This window comes from Phocoena phocoena, chromosome 12 (assembly GCF_963924675.1).
Source record: "Phocoena phocoena chromosome 12, mPhoPho1.1, whole genome shotgun sequence".
Lineage (NCBI taxonomy): Eukaryota > Metazoa > Chordata > Mammalia > Artiodactyla > Phocoenidae > Phocoena > Phocoena phocoena.
The window spans coordinates 71,090,283-71,112,462 of record NC_089230.1 but is presented as its reverse complement, the minus strand read 5'-3'; the positions used below and the strand labels follow the sequence as shown (position 1 = coordinate 71,112,462).

The 22,180-nt window shown below is 37.3% G+C and overlaps 1 protein-coding gene across 1 annotated transcript in view; it reads left to right on the top strand.

Moving 5' to 3' along the window:
* LOC136131898 (cytochrome b5 reductase 4-like) overlaps window positions 1-22,180 on the top strand; it is a 59,323-nt gene that overhangs the window by 27,411 nt on the left and 9,732 nt on the right. The window contains 6 exon segments of the mRNA XM_065888653.1: window positions 1,624-1,746; window positions 14,471-14,611; window positions 16,217-16,302; window positions 16,520-16,586; window positions 19,776-19,926; window positions 20,228-20,314. Coding sequence (XP_065744725.1) covers window positions 1,624-1,746; window positions 14,471-14,611; window positions 16,217-16,302; window positions 16,520-16,586; window positions 19,776-19,926; window positions 20,228-20,314 — 655 coding nt within the window.

The following is a 22,180-nucleotide window of genomic DNA, read 5'->3' as shown; positions in this document are numbered from 1 at the left end:
TTTTCTTAGGTGTATATATTCAAATATTTGATATTGACAGAGCACATAAAATTATGAATATTTCTGCATGCAAATACACAATGTGGATTTTACACAGCTGTTTAACAATAGAAGACATCAGAGAATGGTGGCTTCTTGTTTTTTTGTTTCTCTTTAGCTTTATTGAAATATAATTGACAAAATTACAATATATTTAAAGATTTAAAGTGTACAACGTTATGATTTGATAAAGGTATATGCTGTGAAAAGATTCACACAATCTAATTAATTAACACATCCATCACCTCACATATTTACCTTTGTGTGTGTGTGTGTGTGTGTGTGTGTATGCATATGAACACAAGTTCTGTTGTCTTAGCAAATTTCAATTATATAAGACAGTGTCATCAACTGTTATCACCATGTTATACATTAGATCCTCAGACCTTAATTATCTTGTAGCTAAAAGTTTGTACCCTTTTATCAAGCTCTCTCTATTCCCCCCTCCCTCTGCCCCAAGTCATGGCACTATTTTGCTACTCTCTGTTTCTATGAGTGTGACTTTTTTTTTAAATTCCACATATAAATGATACCATGCACTATTTGTCTTCTCTGTCTCATTTATTTAACTTAATATAATGCCCTCTAGATTTATCATATGTCATTGCAAGTGGCAGAATTTCCTTCCTTTTTTAAGGCTGAATAATATTCCATTCTATATTCATATATACATGTGGTTTCTTGTTTTAAAGTACTGTCAGAGTACCTTACACCGGTTCTATACCTTCCCTTTTCTTTATACCATAGTAAGTTCTATAAATTGTATAATTTAAGCTCTTTAAAGTCAAGGACTTCTTATGTTTGTTAAGCTTCAAATCAGTGCTCATTGAATTGAATTTATTTGATTAATCTGTGTTTAAAAGTTGTAAAATTGCTACTGAATTATGTGTTTACAGTGAGGAAGGACAGATTGTTTCTAAAGACAAAAAGAAATATACTTTAGATCTTTAAAAGCACATTCAATTCATAAAATTTAATCAATTTTAAAAGTTTATTTTATTACTGTACTCATGTATTCTAAACTATTTTAAACTCCAAAAATAAAAAAAGAATCTAAAAGATTTTTAATTATCAAAGATTGACATGCACTTTATTGGGATTCATTCTCCTGAAGCTTTTTCTATGTTTATTAGGCTCAATATTGGTTTACTGAATTCACTCGTAAGAACCCCTCAGATCCCAAGAACTGTTTAAAGAGTATAAATTACATTTGCTTTTGTGGATCCATTCAATGGCTAATTTGTATATTTAAGGGTTTCTTTTAAGCTATGTGTTAATTAGTTGCCATGGCTCTATTTGAGCTTGTATGAAAACTAGCATTATGTATTAGTTTGGCCCTTGATAAATTAATTTGAAAGAAGTTAATCTGAATCTAACGTAAACTGGATTTAACACCATATAAGGCATAAACAATTTTGTTTATGAACAAAATTGAACATGTACACAAAATTTTACTTATCTCACAAATGCTCAGTGTCATTCATATCTGATTGGGACATGTGGGTTGTTTGAGAAAGATTGGTTTAAAAGTAAAACCTTATATTTAATATCAATGAATACAAATGGAATTTATCTTCTTTTCAGTGTGAGTTGTTGAGAATGTGGGAAAAATAGAGATTGTCCTGAAGAAAAAAGAGAATACTTCTTGGAAATGCCTTGATCATCCCCTGGAGAATCATAATTCACTTATTCCAAAGAAAGATACAGGTAGGTTGTGCTATTATTTTGAGTCCTGGGTTAATGAAAATGTTGTGTCAGTGGCTCAGTTGTATCAGAGTTTGGATGGCCACTTGCAGTGAGCCAAAGGGTCCTTGTATCTCTCTCTAAGGAGTTGAAAAGGGACATTGTGTCTGTTATCCTCCTTTTTTTTTTAAAAGCAGAAATTAAATTTCTGACTCTGCTATCTAATGTTTAGACATAACAAAGATCATTAGGTAATGATACCTAAATGGAGAAACCCACTCAAACTCTTGTCCAACCATTCACTCCTTGAGGTTTTTTTTTTTTTTTATAAAAAGGTGCAAAAACAAGTTAAGTTTATGTCTTGTCGGCACATCTAGTATTTTTCTGTTAGAGAAGGCATATTTACTGTCTCTCTGCTTACCTAAACCAGTTTCTGAGTTTATTCCTAAAGGATGATACCATTCATTTCCTTCCTTTCTTTATTTTTTAAAGCTTTTTATGTAACTATAACATTTATAGGCAAAGGTGCATTTTACAAGTGTTCTACTTGATGAATTTTCACAAAGTGAATGCACTCCATATTTTCTCTTTGGAAACTGGTAGTATTTGCCTCTTCCAGGTGTTTTGAAATTTCACGGTTTGATATACCTTAATGGGGGGTCTGCTTTCAACTTCTGTGCCAAATATTCATCCTCTTTGTTAATATTTCCATTATGGAAATTTAAGACCCTCGGACCTGGGGAATACTGATATTTCTTCCCTCCATGGTCTGTGCTTAGTTTCTAGAAATAGTCTTACATTAAGCCTTCTTAACCAGTTCTCTAATTAGCTTGTCTTTTCTCTCTCATTTTCAATTTTGTCCTTTTCTTCTACTTTTTGGGAGATTTCTTCAGCTGTGTCTTCCAGCTCTGCTGTTGTGTTGCTCATTTCTACTCTCATATTTTTAACTTTGGAGAACTCTTTTGATTTTTGTTCCTTTGTTCTAGCATCCTATTTTCTATCTTCTCTTTTTTAGAATTATAGTGTTTGAGAGTTTTTGTCTCCCTGTGTAGCCTCTATTCCTACAGTTTGTTTATTTTGGTCCGTCTTTCATATTAGATGCTTTCTTTGAATGTCTGCTGATCCTTGACCATCTGCTCGTACTTCAGGGTGGAACTCTAAAAGCTGATTGGAAACTCTGTGCATGTGGGTGTAGCTTGTTGATAGTAATATTTACTATGTGCCTGGATGGTTTCTTCGGGAAAAGTCTGATGCCAGTATTTTGTCAGAGTCTCTAGGGTAAACAGTCTTCTACCTCGTATCCAGCATTTCAGAAGTTATATGGGAAAATAAGGCTCGGATATCTGTAAACTTAATTTTTTTTTTTGGCCTAGTATACTATATTAGTCTACTAAGCCTGCTGTGAGAAAGTACCACAGACTTGGTGGCCTAACAACAGAAAATTATTTTCTCACAATCTGAAGGCTAAAAGTCTGAGACTAAGGTGCTGGCAGGGTTGACTTCTCCTGAGGCCCCTCCTTGGCTTACAGATGGCTGTGTTCACATGGTCTTCTGTCTGCGTGTGTCTGTGTCCCTATTGCCTCTTCTTATAAGGACGCCAGTCACATCGGATTAGGGACCACCCTAATGACCTCATTTTAACTTACTTTTTAAAATATACTGTCTCCAAATATAGTCACTTTCTGGGGTACTGAGGGTTATGACTTTAACGTTGAAAATTGAGGGGGACACAGTTCAGCCTATAACATATACCCAATCTAGAGACCCTTTGTTTTGCCCTCTACGGAGAGAGCAAAATTCTGATACTTTGCCAGAATAGGACAGAATCAGTCATGTGGCCATGTGAAGTAGGGGAGGACTTCAGAAAGCGGGGGAGGCAGCATCTAGGCTTCTTCAATGAACTTTCTTCCAGAAAGTGGTTTTAGCTCTGCCTTCACTCTGATTCTAGAGATACTTGGTCCTGCCATTTTCTGAGCCTCAAAAGGATCTCATATTACAGATGTGTTGACTTTTGGCTTTTTGTTTGTCTAGCTTAGGATTTAGCTTTACAGAGTCTACAGAGTCAGTTACCAGTCGTCTCTTTGCTTTGTCAGCTCCCAAACTTCTGTTGCTTTTTTATTTCAGTTCTTATTGTCCTTGCAATCCAGGCCTTAAAAAAACAACACACACAGAAAAACAAAACCATCTTTGCTGTTATTTTAGGGAGGGGTTAGAAGAAACTAACTGCATATATTCAGTTTAGCATCTTTAAATATTTAAAATTATAAAAATATATTTGTGGATAGTATTTTAATTTTCAGAGAAGTATCACGTAGCTGTATTTTGAGTACATACTGTGTGTAGAAGGCTATTTTAGGTATTGTGGTATGAAACAAATAAAAGGCATCAGAAATTATATTCCCAGGAGGAAGAAAGAACATACACAAACATGAGACTGAAGAATACTTGTATCAAGAAATAGGGCAGTAAAAGCAAGTTACAGAGTGCAAACTTGAATGTATTCTAAGGCTACCTTAGGTGAACAAACAGATGCAGATGAATTTGACCTTAAATGACTCTCCATGAATGAAGGAGGTGAATATCAAGCAATATTTTGAAAGTGGCTTTAAAAAAAAACCCCAAAAAAACTATGAAGGGCTTTCCAGGTATCATTACTGGGTACTTATTGTGCCAGACCTTTTGCAGGTGGTAGAGAAAGGAAATATAAGCCATATGTGGGAAAGTTCAAATAGAGTCATTTTCCCAGAGCAGGAGGTCTCAATTGTGTGGTATAAGGTAGGGAGAGAGAACATAGAGGAATAACTGAGTGATGTAGCAGATCAGAAGAGAATAGGTAAAAGATAGTGAAAATAAAAAGAGATATTATTAAAGTGAAATCTGTTGCCCTGAAATTATCCGACTCTCTAGTGATTGGAAAATCATAGCAAACCAGATAAAAGCTAAGTCCTAGAAATATATGATACTGAGAACTCAGGCTGACCTCCATTTGGAAATAGAATGAACATTACTTTTCTATTATTTCCTGAGGCTTTCCATGAACTCTTTCATCCCTGCCATAAATTTTGGCTTGAGTCATGAACCACCGTAGTTCGCTTTAGCTTTCTTGCCTGAAATTAGAGCCATGCATGTATTTTTCAGTGAATTAAATTTTCCACTTTGGAAAATGACTCAGAGTTTAGGAGATTTTTTTTAAAAATTGTTTGACAGAATTAGCATAGATAATTTCTTCTTTGTCCTTTCTCTTCCTTAAATCATGACAAAAACTATAGGTTATTTTCCGCACTAGCAAAACTGAATACTTACATGATCAGAGTATTATGATTAACTTGCTGTCAGTAGCTTCAAATGTTCAGTCTATCACGTGTCTCCTTGGTCTTCAAGGAGGTTTTCATGCTGGCTTCCTCTTACTGAAATTTCTTAGTTTAAAAATTTAAGTTTGAAAATAAGCATGCAAGTTGAAGACTCAGTGCACTACCTTCTCATGTCAAATCTAGAATTTACTTACACAAAAGATGCAAATATAGCAAAGAAGATAATCAGAGAAGAGAAACTACTTTGTTTTTACCTTTAATCCAGCTGTAATTGTTAGTAAATTAAATTATATGACTAGAACCAAACTACCATTTGTAACTCGGGTGCTTCCAATTATTTTCTTCTTCCCAAAGATGAATAGATGAAGATTATGAGTGAGTAGTTGTGTGTGTGTGTGTGTGTGTGTGTGTGTGTGTGTGATGACTAACAAACTTGTGTCTATTAAGAGTCAGAAGCTAATAGCTAATTGGATTACTATTTCTGTATCCAACCTAAAGTTTATTTTAATTGTGATTGCCTTTAATATGGGAACTTAGATCACCAGACAAAGGCAGTTATACAGATTTGCCAACAAACAACTCAGTAAATGAATATTGGGATCCAAAATTATAAACAAGATTTTAAAAAATTGTGTCATAATTGTGATATGTCAGCAGCTGTTTATAAACCTCTAGGTTAAATATATATAGAATCTATAACTGTCTTTATAATTCAGTTTGAACTGTATGAAATCACTGATATTTATTTTTTAACCTAAAATAATGGCAGTTTCTCATTATTTAAACTATACTTTCATCAGGGCTTCCTAACTGTTCACACCACACGCGTGCGTGTGCACACACACTGAAGTACTGTCTGTAGGTGTAAATGTGCTTGTCAGCACTCTGTGAGCAGTCACTTAATGGAGGCTTTCTGTGGAGCCTGTGATTCTGTAGGCAAGCTGTTCGCTGCCACAGTGAACCACAGCTCTTGTTGCAGGGGTAGAAAGAACCGCCCTCACCCCTCCCCTCCCCTTCCTTGCCTGCGCATCCGTGTTTCTTTGCTGCCTAAAACAAGCATTCAGAATTACTGGAAAAGAAGAAAATATTGTAGATAGCAAATAGAAACCTCATTGTGCTTTGTTCTCTTAAATTGTCTGCTCAGCCCAGCAGGTGTAAAGTTGTTGCTTGCACAGTAACTATAAGATGTTTTGGCATTTTGCTGTCTTCTTCTTATTTCTAGTGGAATGGCCTGAATATGAAGAAACACAGAATAGATGGGGCAGGCTGTAAATGAGTAAGAAATTATTTACTATATTAAAAGGTAGAATAGAAGAAGTTTAAAAACTTAGAATTCAGGCAGTTCAGGCACTTCAGTGTATAATGTTGGCTGAATTATTAGTTATGGAACTGAGGAAAAGTGATAAGCACTGAAATGTTCAAATCTAGTGACAACCTTGCTAAATGATGTGGACCCCATTGTCTAAGGGTTACATTGAATCTAGTCTTGGAGAAAGAGCTTCCTTTCTCCTAACTTAATGCTAATATTTAAGTCTATAAAATCCTCACTTTGAAAGAAGGATTCAGCTCACATCAGTCTAGGTGAGGTAGTAAAATACCTGAATACACTTTAGGTATATATATATATATATATATATATATATATATATATAATAATTTTTATGTCTTTTTTAATAAATTTATTTATTTAATTTATTTATTTTTGGCTGCATTGGGTCTTCGTTGCTGCGTGCAGGCTTTCTCTAGTTGCGGCGAGCGGGGGTCACTCTTCGTTGAGGTGCACAGGGTTCTCATTTCGGTGGCTTCTCTTGTTGTGGAGCATGGGCTCTAGGCACGTGGGCTTCAGTAGTTGTGGCACGCGGGCTCAGTAGTTGTGGCGCACGGGCTTAGTTTCTCCACGGCATGTGGGATCTTCCCACACCAGGGGTCAAACCCGTGTCCCCTTCATTGGCAGGCGGATTACTAACCACTGTGCCAGTAGGGAAGCCCACTTTAGGTATATTTTTAACAGTAATAGTTAAAACAGAAAGGAATCTGTGCTTTATTGTCAATTTACTAATACTGCTTCATTAGATTTTACCCCAGTATATGGAAAAATGTGTGCCCATACACGTTTATCATCCTAGTGTTTGAAGCTGTGTTATGAATGTATTCTTCTTCATATATTCAAGAGTGGTTTGGGTGAGGATGATAAAACTATACTACTAGAGGTTAAGTGGAAGTCTTACCAGAGTTAGTGAAAAGGCTGAATAATTTTTAAAAACAGCAAAATAAATGCAATTATATAATACTTTTAAAAGTATATAATAACTAAAACTTTGTTGTTTCTTCAGCATAGGAAGGTATTCTAGTGACTTCATGGGTTTGAGTTATTTTATCCATAGTCAAAAATGTTAGATATTTGTACAGTTCTTGAAAATAGTTTGTTCTCAAGTGTTCTGCAGACCTCTGCTCTACCAGCTGAGCTATGGAAGGCTCCGCTTGTTCTCAGGGGTTCTGAACATCATCCCTGCACACAAGTTCATTGCTCATCAAGGTCACTGTCTTGGCAGAAACAGACAGCCAGCAAGGCTAAATCAGGCTGACCCCTGCTGTATGAACTGTGACAGATTCTGTAAAGGAAAAACTCAGGTTTTTCTTTCCTGTGTAGGAAAAAAACTCACTTCCTCCCTACTGTCTTTCTCTCCTATGTGTCTCCTTTACTGTTCACACAGAACACTTCACTTCTGACACTTCTGGTCCCAAATACATGGAGATTTTCCTCCACAGCAAGCAGTTCTTTGCAGTACCAGCTGGTGTCTTACAAGTTAACTCATTTCTGACACTGTCTACCTGGAGACACCATCGGATCCCACAGGTTAAGGGCTCCCACATGATCCCTCCCCCCGTCCCCCAACACACACACACTGCAGATGCCAGTGGCAATCCCAGGTTACCATCTGTCCTTCTGACCAACTGGCTATAGATGGGAGGTTCCAAAGACCCCTTCCCTGGGCTTGATTAATTTGCTAGAGTAGATCACATATGATAAAGGATACAGATGAATATCCAGATGGAAGAGATGCAGAAGGTGAGAGAAGGTCTGGGAGGGTCCTGAGCACAGGAACGTCTGTCCGTGGGGAGTTGAGGTCTGTCACCCTCCCAGTGTTGATGTGTTTGCCCACCTGGAAGCTCTTTAAATCCCCTGCTATTGGGATTTTATGGAGGTTCCTCACGTAGGCATGATCAGTTATTAACTTCAGTTCCAGCCCCTCTCCCCTCTCCAGAGGGTGGGACGTGGGGCTGGAAATTCCAAACTTCTATCATAGCTGAGTCTTTCTGGTGACCGGTGCTCATCCAGGAGCCCACCCAGAGTCACCTTATGGGAACAAAAATGCTCCTGGTTCTCTTACTACGTAGGAATTTACAAGGGTATTAGGAATCCCGTGTTAGAGATGAGGGTCAAAGACAAATACAGTGGTTTCTCCCTTATTTGTGGTGTTGCTTTCTGAGGTTGCACTTACCGCAGTCAATCGTGGTCCAGAAATATTAAATGAAAAATTCCAGAAATAAACAATTCATAAGTTTTAAATTGTGCACTGTTCTCAGTAGTGTGATGAAATCTCAAGGCGTCCCGCTGGGGACGTGAATCATCCCTTTGTCCAGCGCATCCCACCCGTTAGTCACTTGGTAACCTTCTGGGTTATCAGATCAGCTCTCGCAGGATCACAGTGCTTGTGTTCAGGTCACCTTTATTTTACTTAGTCATGGCCCCAAAGTGCAAGGGAAGTGATGCTGGCAATTCCAGTATGCCAAAGAGAAGCCATAAAGTGCTTCCTTTAAGTGAAAGGGTGAAAGTTCTTGTCTTAACATGGAAAGGAAAAAAAAAATCAAAATATGAGGTTGCAGGAAAAAAAAAAATCAAAATATGAGGTTGCTAAGATCTACCATGAGAACAAATCTTCTCTGTGAAATTGTGAAGAAGGAAAAAGGAATCTGTGCTAGTTTTGCTGTTGTACTTTAAACTGCAAAAGTTACTGCCACAGTTCATTATAAGTACTTAGTTAAGGTGAAAACGGCATTAAGTTTGTACAGTAAGGTATTTTGAGGGAGACAGACCACATTCACATAACTTTTATTATGGCATATTGTTATAATTGTTGTATTTTATTATCAGTTATTGTTGTTAATCTCTTACTGTGCCTAATTTATAAATTACAACTGTATAATATGTACATATATATAGGAAAAACCCAGAAGTTTCAGGCATCCACTGGGGGCCTTGGGATGTATCCCCCATGGATAAGGGGGAACTACTGTGTAAAAGACAAGAGATGCTCCTACTGTTCTTATCACTTAGGATATTATAAGAGTTTTAGGAACTCTGTGCCAGGAACCGGGAGCAGAGGCCAATATATAGATTTTCTCTTATCTCACAGCCCAGCCCCTGGTCTCTGGCTGTGAACCATTTATATCAAATGATACACAGCTAAGAAGAAACTGGCGCTTTACTAGAATCTCATTCAGTCATTAATAACTCTCCAGTCCATCACCACATCATAGGAAAAATGTCTCACAGGGCAAGGCCCCTCAAGTGTGTAGGCTTTCTATTCAACCTTAATAGGTTCCAGAAACCAGAGTGGTCTCAGCAACATATGGCTTCACCCTTTCAGGCATCTGATAAAATTGAGTTAAGAGACAATATCATGTCTTGCTCTGAGCCTCTTCCAAGGTGTTAATGTAATATTGGATTTTCCTCCTTACATAACCCAGATTCTAAATGGAATGTCTATTGAATTGAATGGCTGTAGGTTGTGGGGTTTTCTGCGTGGACATATCTAGGTATATATATCAATGTATTTTTAAGTATTGTAGATGTTAGTATTGATGTTTGGGCTTATTTATTTTCCATTGGAACATTTTTTAAGTGTGTAGTTCCACTAACTGCTTTCCCTCTGTTGGTTCAAGAAGATTTTAGAGGAAGACATGAGTAGAGGTAGATTGCAAATTAGGAGGTAAGTAAATCATACAGGTTTCCCCACTATCCAAAAGTAGAGCCTTCCTATGGAATCTTTCATAAGTGGAAATGTTGTAAATGGAAGAAGCAGTTACCCTAGGACACATCTAGCTCACGGATGCACAAGGTAAACTGAGACAAAGTGCAGATGTTCACGGGCACAGTTCAAAGTTATGGTGGCTTGATGCCGAGATACTCAGTGTAGTTCCCGGGGAAGGAGCTTGGGGTGCTACTCTCTCTGCTCGGGGTGCACGCTGCCTCCGTAACAGCTCACTGCAAAACAAATGCTGAATGCTATTTTCTCTTTTCACCTTTTTTCATAAAAGTGAAAATTCTCTTTGGATTTCTTTCAGTTAGGAAAAACAGGTACTAACATTGATTTTTCATAAAAGACAAGTGGCGTAAAGGGAAATTTCGAAAAGCGGGGGACACCTGTATTTACGTAATTGAAAGTAGTAAAGAGTGCTAAGAAAATCTGTGGTTGATCAGAACGGTAGGAATTGGGGATGTTGAAGAAGAGATGTACCTGGGAGGGATGGTGACTTGCTGAACTGATTCCTTAATTTGGACATTAAATAGTTAGTAGGGATTTGTAAAGGGTGGAGGGATAATCTATAAATATTTATGCTTGAACTGATGTGGTCGAAATAAGGAGGAAGAAGCTAAAGAACAATGTACTGTTCTAGAACGATGATTCTCAAACTTTTTGAACAAGGCCTATGAGTTGGGGCGAGAAACTCTCATAACTTGTTGCCCTATCCATATCTTCTCAAGCAACTCTGATCTTGGGCAAGCCGTTTAACTTCTGTAAGCCCCTGCTTCCAGCAGGGAAAATGAGAGTGGATAGGTGCTTTAAACGTGTACTAGGGGGAATTCCAGTGGTTAGGACTCTGCACTTCCACTGCAGTGGGCACAGGTTCCATCCCTGGTGTGGGAACTGAGGTCCCGTATGCCATGTAGCATGGCCAGAAAAACAGAAAGTGTACTAGGAGCAGGAAGGAGCTGAAGGACAGGTTGAAGGCAGTATGGACTCCCAGTCCAGTGCTCTCTTTCACGTCTCTCTCCCACTGAGCTTTGTCTTTATTTTAGCCTGTGAAAGTCTACTCTTTAGAAGGAAAGCTATAGTTTCTTTTCAACAAGAAGAAAAAAGGATACCCAAATTATCATATCATCCTCAGCATTTCAGTGTTATGCTGAATGTCTCAATATTATATGTATGTTATTAAAAGAAGTTAATGTGGGATTAACAGATACACACTACTGTACATAAAATAGGTAAACAACAAGGACCTCTACTGCATAGCATAGGGAAATATATTCAATATCTTGTAATAACCTATAATGGAAAAGAACCTGAAAAAGAATGTGTGTTTTGTGTGTGTGTGTGTGTATGTATGTATATATGTATATATATATATATATATATATATATATATATATATATATAACTGAATCACTTTTCTGTACACCTGAAACATTGAAGATCAACTATACTTCAATATAAAATAAAGATGAAAAAAAAGAAGTGAGGTTCCTGGGCAGACAGTTTTCTGTCTTATGTTTTTGTTTCACCATCTCATATTTATTTTCAGTTTCTCATTTTCTTGTATAATTATGCTTATAAAACCAAAAACCTGACACTTCAATACAGGCATTATCCAGACTGAAGTCATCAGTGCATCTGCTTTATACTCCTTTTCCCCCATTTTTCAGGTCCATGCCTGTGATACTTCTCTCCTTAGTGCAACTGAAAGACGAAAACATTCTTACATTTTTCTTAAGGCTTTTAGAACCTATTGTTAGCACGGCCTTGTGAAATTATGGCAGTTTTATGATTTTATCGGTAAGATGTTGAAATTATCTCAGTGGTGTTAAATAGCAGGAATACTGTGTTAATTCTCTATCAAGGAAAGCCAGTCAATCACTGGAACCCAGAGTTTCCTTGTGTTTTAAGTATAGTCAAAGAGGTGCATGGAATCTAAGACAAAAAAATGTCATGAAGAACCTAGGGGTAAGATGGAAATAAAGACACAGACCTACTAGAGAATGGACTTGAGGATATGGGGAGGGGAAAGGGGAAGCTGTGACAAAGTGAGAGAGTGGCATGGACATATCTACCAAACGTAAAATAGATAGCTAGTGGGAAGCAGCCACACAGCACAGGGAGATCAGCTCGGTGCTTTGTGACCACCTGGAGGGGTGGGATAGGGAGGGTGGGAGGGAGGGAGACGCAAGAGGGAGGAGATATGGGAACATATGTACATGTATAACTGATTCACTTTGTTATAAAGCAGAAACTAACACACCATTGTAAAGCAATTATACTCCAATAAAGATGTAAAAAAAAAAAAAAAAAGAGGTGCATACTTACTCTAGCAAATCCTTTCTGGTAAAGGCTAGAGGTGAAATTGTCAGGAGGGGCACCTGCCCTGGACTCCGTGCTTGGAGGAAAACACAAGGGCTCTCCTCCAGCTGCACGGCTCCCACAGGATGAGGAGTGTGCAAGGTGAAGAATTATCCACCTGGAGTTCAGGCGCTTTCCTTCACCACTGCCCTCCAGGTATCTGGAACCCCAGAATTCCCTGCCCAAATGGCCCCAAATCCGCTTCTATCCAGGAAGTGGCCAAGGCTGTTTATGGAGAGAGCATGTAGATGAGCCTTAACATAAGGGCTGGTGCGCCCACACCTGCACAAGGCTCCACTCAGGGTCAGACAGTGGGGCTGAGGAGAGGGGTGTCAGGCCATAGGCAGTCAAGGGGGTGCTGCTGTCACCCCTCCACCATCTTCCTGCGTGGAACTCTGAGGAGTTGAAGAATCCTGAATTCGAACCTAGCCTTCTAGGACATTATGAAAGTATATTTCAAGGTACAGCATAGAACATATTTTATTTAGCAGTTGTTATTTGTCTGATTTATAACTTTCACGTATTTAGACATATAGATGGGGGTCTCATATTGCATTACCACTCTGGGTCCCAGGAAGGTCTAGAGGAAGGGATAAGGAGGTCGTTTGAAACTTCATTTTTTCTTGGGGGTGAGCCTAGGTCCTCTGATCCTTCATCGGTCCAGTACTGGATTAGGCCTTCCGGGATAACTCTGGGGCGGTACCCTTAGCTGTAATCTGGTCTAAGCTTTGCCCTGGCAACGATGCACTCTTAAGTTTATGTGCATACCGAGCTACCATGGTGACAGATGGAAAGATTTAGTGACCAGGGTCTTTGGGAGCAAAAGCGACAAGGAAGAAGAGAATTGGATGAAACTGTGGCCAAAATGATTTCTTAGGATTCTAAGTGAATTTTAGTTTTCCACTAACCATTGATTATTCGATGTAGGACCTTCACATCCTGAGGTCTGGAGTAAATCTTTCTGCACCTACTTAAATATTTTTAGGTTAAAACAAAGCATAATTAGGATAATAGGATGCTTTATTAGGATTAATTCCTGACATCTCTGTAAATGCTATTTTATAAAGAGAGGAAATTATGAAACAAAGTCTACTCTGTCATGCTGTTTACATCTGAAAGAAAATTTACAAGTGAAAATATTCATGCTTTCAGAACTTCTGTAACAAGATCTTCCAATCCAAGTGGTATTATTTTGCTCTGTATACAAATAATATTTCCTGAGCTTAAGGTATTAATTTCAAATATTTCCCATATTTATAGAAATACTTGATTCCTTTTGTTTATTTGTATTTTAGTACCACAGACTTGGCATTTTCAGTTTTTCACTTAAATTAATTTTCCAGATAATCAGAACTTACACCCTTAAACCTAAGTTTATTTTTTGTTTTAATCATATTTTGACCATTGAAATGTTCTATAATTCATATATATATATGAATTTTGTTTGTTTATATATAATACACATATACAGAGATACAAGAATGTATATTTTTCCTGCCTTTATCAAAGAAATATTTCTAAGTTATTGAATAGTGCTGGTATTGTTAAACCTTAAATATTTGAGTTTCAGGACTTTTCCATTCTGTAAGAAAAGAATTTAGAATGAGCTTTGTTGATTATCAAATATCTTTCACATCTACAATTTAATTATATAGCTGTTATAGGCTTAAAGGATGGAATTACTTTAAAAAGTAAATTTAAGAATAAATAAACTAGACTTTAATTTCTTAGACTAAATGGTTTTAACATGCTATAACAACAGACATGAGAAAATAACACTCATTTTATAGAGCTTATTTTTCAAATTACAGAAGTACTTACAGGTTTTAGAAAATGGATATCACAGGAAACAAAATGGAAAAAACTAACACTATAAGATTTTCAAAATACTGATGAATTTTTAAAATGTCATAGGCCTGTTAGTGAAACTCAAGCTCACTAAAGAGCAAAAGCTGAGCCTGTGTTTTTGCGTGGTAGGTCTGAGAGTACTTCTTATTTAATTTATTCCTCACTAAGAGAAAATGAATCACTTTCTAGGTTTGTACTACAGAAAGTGCCAGTTAATTTCCAAGGAAGATGTGACTCATGATACGAAGATTTTCTGCTTGATGCTGCCACCAAGCACACATCTTCAGGTGCCAACTGGGCTACATGTTTACTTCAAGCTAACTATTACAGGTAAGGCAAGCAGAGGCTTTGCGGAAACATTTTCTTCTTTTATAAGCAGTTCGGAATCAGTACTAATCTCTCGAGGAAGTGCCCATTTAGGTTATAAATAAAATGTTTCTGGGCAGCTAGACTTAGTGATAGCCAGATTCTAGGTTTGTGGATGCAGTGATCCTACATGTGGGAACTATAGCTGTGCTGCATCATTGTATGAACAAAGAACTTACCACTAGTCACAGAGGTAGTGCCACCAGCATTGTAATTTATTACTAACAAAGCCTTAAAGGAAAGAGGTGAGGGAGCGCACAGATGGTCTTCTGTGAAGACAGTTGCCAGAAACACACACTAACGTCTCTTATTTAGCCACTTACGGGTCTGTCATTTATGAAGTTGAATTTATGAAACTGAAAATGAGTGGATGATTATAAATGATTTCCTGGCATGTGCCGCTAGTATAAGAAGCTCTGTAAGCATACTCCTTACTGTGTAAATTCTTTTTCCCTCATTTTCATCCTGAAATTACCTCATTTACTTGTTTTAAATACCTTTCTTACCAATGTCTAACATCTTCTTAGTCTTTTGAAACTGCAGAAGATAACACTCCTAGCCTTTCCAGCAATCAGCCTCAGAGACTACCAGCCAGGATTTGGTGACTATGGTTTATTATGATGGCACTGTTCAGTTTTTCTCTTCATCATCACTAATGCCAAGTTATCATTCAATAGCTGGTATCTTCCCCAGTGTGGTTATTGTCAATGTATTATAATTTACACATAGATTAATTTTTGTATATGTGATGGAACCATTTATAAAATTTTGGTCTTTCAAATATGTGATGACTCCTCTTTCTTTGGAATTTGGCTAGCTAAAATATGACTTCTTATTAATTTTACCCTGTTTTTTATTATTATATTCTTAGAAGTAGTTGGATTAACATTCTTTTCAGTTACCAAAGTAATATATAAAATATTAAATTGTTAAAGCAATTCAAAATATATAAAGTAAAAAGTGAAATTCTTCCCTTCCTGGAGCTCAAATGATCCCACTGGCCATCAGAATCCATTGTTAAAAATTTGGTGTATGGGGACTTCCCTGGTGGTCCAGTGGTTAAGACTGCGTGCTTCCACTTCAGGGGGCACGGGTTTGATCCCTGATCGGAGAACTAAGATCCCGCATGCCGTGTGGTGAGGCCAAAAATAAATAAAATAAAATAAAATAAAATAAAATCTTTTAAATATTGGTGTATAATTTAAATTATTATGTAAGTACCTTCTCGCATCTCTGTGTACACTTTTAATGACATTTTTGTTGTGGCCTATTACAAAGCTTACATGCTGATGGTGTAGATGGTTGTCTAAGTTTATTAACATAAAACCCCATCACCTTATGCCATGCTTAATAAAAACAGATTATTTATATTATGGGTAGATTACTGATTTGTTAAAATTATCTCAGCACACATAGGTTTAGGGTATATATACATGTACTACATACATATAGAACATAGAATTAAGTTCACATTAAGTGTACAGTTTTAAATATATACTGATAGCATCATAAAATTTGTATGCTTCATCTTCATTTAGATTTGAATTTCTTTGTTGTGACTTTTTCCAGGTACTGAAATTGTGAAGCCATATACACCTGTATCTGATTCCTTATTCTCAGAGTTCAAGGAACCAGTTCTTCCCAACAATAAATACATCTACTTTTTTTTTTTTTCTTCAGTATGCGGGTCTCTCACTGTTGTGGCCTCTCCCATTGTGGAGCACAGGCTCCAGACGTGCAGGCTCAGCGGCCATGGCTCACGGGCCCAGCCGCTCCGCGGCATGTGGCATCCTCCCAGACCGGGGCACGAACCCGCATCTCCTGCATCGGCAGGCAGACCCTCAACCACTGTGCCACCAGGGAAACCCATACATCTACATTTTGATCAAAATCTCCTCTGCTGGGGGCTTCACACTAGAGCTTGATCATCTTCAGATTGGTTAGTATATATTTTTTTAACCTAGATTGTGTTCTGGATTGGATCACATGTTCCATTTTCTTTTAGTTATGTCCCTGTGGGAGTCTGTCAAATATCTTAAACTCATCATGTCTGCAACCAAAGTCGTGTTCTCTTAGTCCAACCAACCTATCCTTGCTTCCACATTCCTCATCTGTTATTTGCATCATCACTGTTCATCCTTGACCCAATCCGGAGACTCGAGTCATCCCTGCATCTTCCCATTTTCTCCCTCTCAATCCAGTCAGTCACTAAGTTTTATTGTCTACCACTCAGTGACTTCTTAATCTTTCTTTTCTATCCCTTCTGTCACCTTCTTAGATCAAGCCTTCATCATTTCTCTCTTAATCTGTAATTGGTCTCTCTCAGTTGCCTCTAACTGGTATCTTTCTATTAATCTGCATTTTCCAGTTCTTTTTCCATACTGCCTTGATGATAGATTTAATCATGTTGCTCTGCAGCTTTGACGCCTTGGATGGGTCTCCATTACCTGAGTAGCACAAGTATTTTGTATGGTGAGAGGTGAAGCTGGAAAAAGCATCCAAGTCTTTGCAGGTCACGAAGAGGACTTAATCATTTAGTGCAGAAGTTTGTCATCCTCATTCTTAGGTGCTTGAGCTTTTTAGAATGCCTCTCTCTACCTGTCAAGTACCTTTTTAAAAATATTTTTTTTAAATATCACTTACTTTATGAAGCCTCCCCCCTCTTCTGAACCCCTCGATAACTAACACTTTGTTCATTGATCTAGGACAAGAATAAATAATATTCCTTCTGTACAGGACTTTGAGTTTAAGGATAGTTATGTCTTATTTTTGTATTTTCCATACCCAGCAGGTCAGTTAGTGCATAACAGGCTCTCAATAAAAGTACTTTGAAAGAATTAATAAAGGAACTATAAGGAAATCTACTAATATTTAGAGACTGCCCCCCTTCCTGTTTCTACTCCTTTTTCTGTGTCTTCAACTTTTCACTGCCTTTTGCCTAACAATAAAAGAGCTCTTCCCCTTTTAAGACAGTATTAGCAGTAATATCGAGTGAAGTAGATCACGAAAATTTGGAAATAGAGAAAATTTGCTGCTCTCTGAAAGTTAAGCTCAGCAGTCCACATATTATAGATGTGATGAGTCACCTTTGGTTACATAAATCAAAATATTGAACATAAATGTGAACCTAAAGAATTTTGGAATACCTACAGATCTAGTGAAGGTGATATCACCTTGTGAAGGACTGACAACATGATTGTAATATAGCAGCTAGAAACTTAACTGATGGTATTATAACCTGTCCATAGAGATTGTGTAGCAGAGAGCAGGGTGGAGAGTCAGCATAGAGCATGGTAAAGGAAAGCCAAAATAGCAAGATCAGTGTTTTTTCAACTTCATCTAGGGGAACTAGTCATGACACAGATACTGGTGCCACCTAGAGGGTTGTACACTGGCATGGCAGTGGTAACTCATGAAGTCTCAATATGGCCTATGTGAGCTACCCTATAAAATTATCCACTTCTTTGTTTCAATTCCATGTTCATCAAGCAACTTTTAAACGATGATTTTGCCCTTCCAAATGTTCCAAATGTTTGGTCTTCCAATACTGGGAATGAGATGCCTTCATTAGAGCAGTGATAACTCATGAAGCCTCATTATGGCCTATGTGAGCTACCCTATAAAATTATCCACTTCTTTGTTTCAACTCCATGTTCATCAAGTAACTTTTAAAAGATTATTTTGCCCTTCCAAATGTTCCAAATATTTGGTCTTCCAATCCTGGGAATGAGATGCCCTGGATGGAGCATGTAATGCTCAGGTCACTAGATGCAGGTAGTCAGGCTGAAAATCCATTGCCACTCTGGCATGTGTGCTTTAATCTCTTGTGAACTTCATTAGCAATCAAGTCTTTGCCTGAGTCTAATCAATTTTATGACATTGGAAGGACTGGACGGTGGACAAAAGTTATCAAGTTAATATCATTCTGTGAGGCTGCTTTAGTAAACAACCAGCTGACTTCTTCCTGAGGATGTTCTGATCTTATGGTCCCTTTCAAAGTAAAACAAGGAGCTTCTGTTACTTTCTAATGTTTAACTCATCAATTACTACAACATTCTTACTATCCTGCCATGGACAAAAAAGGGAAAAATTATGAGCATCCAAACATTTAAAAATAAACCAGAGCATCTGAAATTGTTTTTAAAATATGGTCAGCTTTATTTTGTATTTTTAAAGTTACATTGAAAATTTCTGAAATGTCCTAAAGACAGTTCTCTTATATGAGTGGTACATAGCGATTATATCAATTGCATAGCAGAAATGGGTTTATTCAACTGTTTTGATTGAAAATTTGGAAGTAGCATGCCCCAAGTACGGTTTCTGATCGTGCTTTGTCTTTATGGGAATTAAATGCAGAACAGCTCTTGTTTTAATTGATAGGTATTTTCAGAGATTTGATGGAGGCAAAGTTAGCACATTTACTAACAACATAAGATATTAGAATACATTTCTATTTCAATTTTCTCTCCTACTACGCTTATTACTGTGGTTAAGAATCAGTATGTAGGGCTTCCCTGGTGGCGCAGTGGTTGGGAGTTCGCCTGCCAGTGCAGAGGACATGGGTTCGTGCCCCGGTCCGTGAAGATCCCACATGCAGCAGAGCGGCTGGGCTCGTGAGCCCTGGCTGTTGAGCCTGCTCGTCCGGAGCCTGGGCTCCGCAGCGGGAGAGGTCACAACAGTGACAGGCCCGTGTACCGTAAAAAAAAAAAAAAAAAAAAATCAGTATGTAAGTAGTGAATATGTATTTTCCATTTTATACTGTGCAAGACAGGTATACTCGGACTCTGCTTTTGAAGTGCCTACTTTTAGTTTAGCAATCAAGCCTTTATTGATAATTTGTAGTTAAATATTTGGCAGTGGTTTGTATGTTAGAGACTCCAGTTGATTTGGGAAAATAATATTGGGAAATGAGTATAATGAAATCTCATTATTAATTTACTTATAATGATAATTTGAGTATAATGACATACTTGGGAGCCTAATGAGTATTCTCAAAACCCCTTACATTCCTTAAAAACTGAGATGTAGTCTGATAATTAGCCAACTGTTTCTCCTCGTGTTCTTAATTCAGCTAGGTTAATGGTCTCAGTTTTTTTTTTCCTGATTTTACATATATTTCATTGTTTAGGAGATTATGTTTCTGTAAACAATCCCGAGGGCAATTTTAAAATATCCCAGTTCCGAGAATTGGAAGATCTCTTTTTATTGGCAGCAGGAACAGGCTTCACACCAATGGTTAAAGTACTGAGTTATGCTTTGACTAATATGCCCAGTCTCAGGTATGTCATTTTGTCTTTAATTACTACCCCTTGTAAGACTGCTAGATTAGTAGAAGGTATTCTAAATCGATTAAATACTGAGTGGACCTCAACAGACATATTATCCCTCAGTCGTCATTTCTCACTCTGCTTCCTCCACTCCAAGCTGTTTTGTTTACTTGATTCCTTTATTTTTGATATTTTTGGTTACCTAATTGGCACTAAAAAGCATTCATGCTAGTTCAATTTTAGACTTTCCATTCATGCATATTTTAAATTCTATAATTGAAATAGTACTTTTTGAGTTGTTTTTTCTTTTAAGGAAAGTGAAGCTGATGTTCTTCAATAAAACAGAGGATGACATAATTTGGAGAAGCCAGTTGGAGAAATTAGCATTTAAGGATAAAAGGTATAAAAGTGGTATTAGCTCTGTTTTTAAATATTCATACAGGTTTAGTCAGTTGATACCCTGCCTCCTTTGGTTGGAGTTTTTAACTGACCAGGAAACTCCTTTGAACAAAAATAATCACTAATTCTTTAAAAAAAAAAAAACTAAATGTAAGTAATGTTAAGTAATATTAGTATACCTCCCCCAAAGAAATAGTTTGATAAGGTCAATGTGACATCAAATATGTATCAATAAAATAAATACTGGGATTTATGTTTATGTTATATTATTTATACTGAGTTAGGTTTCATTAAAAATGATCCAGTGTAGCCAATTTGGTAATTCAAGATTTTCTTGTTATAGTGGGAACAGATCAAATAAATCTGGTGAGATAGGTTAAGCAAAAATAAACATGTTTTTTTACTACAGGATTTCTTAGAGCCTTTACTATGTCAATGTCCATTGTGACTTTCCAAGAAGGGGATTCATTCTGCATTGTTTAGCAAGATTCTCTTCATTTTTGTTCATTTACATTAACACGTATTAAATATCATTAGTGGTCCTCAATACACACTTTGGGAAATGCTGGTATAGGTAATAGAAAAAAGTCTGAGTCAGGCTGAATTCAGTGGTAAAATGAGGCAGCAAGGACAGCAAGGTGGCAATTTGTTTCATTGAAAAAAGAGCCCTAGCACAGTCCAAGGAAGTGAGATAATTTAACCATGCATACACCCCATCTCCCCTAAAGAGGTATGAAAGCAGTTGGAAATTCAAAACAAAATTTTCAGAAGAAGAATGAATTGGACAAGCTGTCACATTTCTGAAGCATTTTTGTAATCATTAAAAACTATTTCTAAGAATTGCAGAACTTCATAAGTCATACAAAATATCTGACGTAAGTATTTATGTTTATGACAGTATGGTGGAGATAAAGTTCTAGATATTTTAAAAGTTAAAGACCTCAGAAATCCAGCTGTCCCAGGGGCTCCAGGTTCTTATGATTATTTTCTGAACATCCTCACTAAGGTGATGCTGTGGTTCCTTCTAGTCTTTTCCTCTCTGTTGTCTCCCAACCTCTCCCTCTTTCTCTTTTTTTTTTGCGGTACGCGGGCCTCTCACTGTTGTGGCCTCTCCCGTTGCGGAGCTCAGGCTCCGGACGCGCAGCCTCAGCGGTTGTGGCACACGGGCTTAGTTGCTCCGCGGCATGTGGGATCTTCCCGGACCGGGGCACGAACCCGCGTCCGCTGCATAGGCAGGCGGACTCTCAACCACTGCGCCACCAGGGAAGCCCTCCCTCTTTCTCTTTTAGTAAATAATTTGCACAAATGAAGGACGACCTGAATTTAATTATCGAAGTGTTTTCTTACATACTTAAAACATAAACCTAAGAATATGTACTATACTTAAGTAGTTGCATGGCAATTTAGAGCATAATTTAAAGAAATACAAATACCTGGGTTTTTCAAGTGTCTTTTTCACTAATTTTCAAAGTGGAAAATCGGAAGCAGCATTTATCAAAAAGCCTAAAGACCTAAATTCTGGTTTTCAGTCTACCCTTTACTAGCTTGAAACTGTATTCAAAAATTACGTAGCTCTGTGGGCCTGTCCCTTTATTTTCAAAATAGAATAATGACATCTTTCCTATTTACTTCATAAGCCTGTTGTGAGGACTAGAGAAGATAGTGTAAATGCTTAAAAATTGTGAAGCCCTGCCTTAGATATTTGGATTGCTGTTATGAAGGACCTCTGTATACATGTGTTCTTTTGACTGTTTGAGCTCCTGTTTCCTAAACAAGCATTTAAAAGACTTTAAGCAGACATAGCTACGCTTTTTTAGCTAGGTTTTTTTAAAAAACGTATTTCTGACAGTTTTGGGACATGGTATTC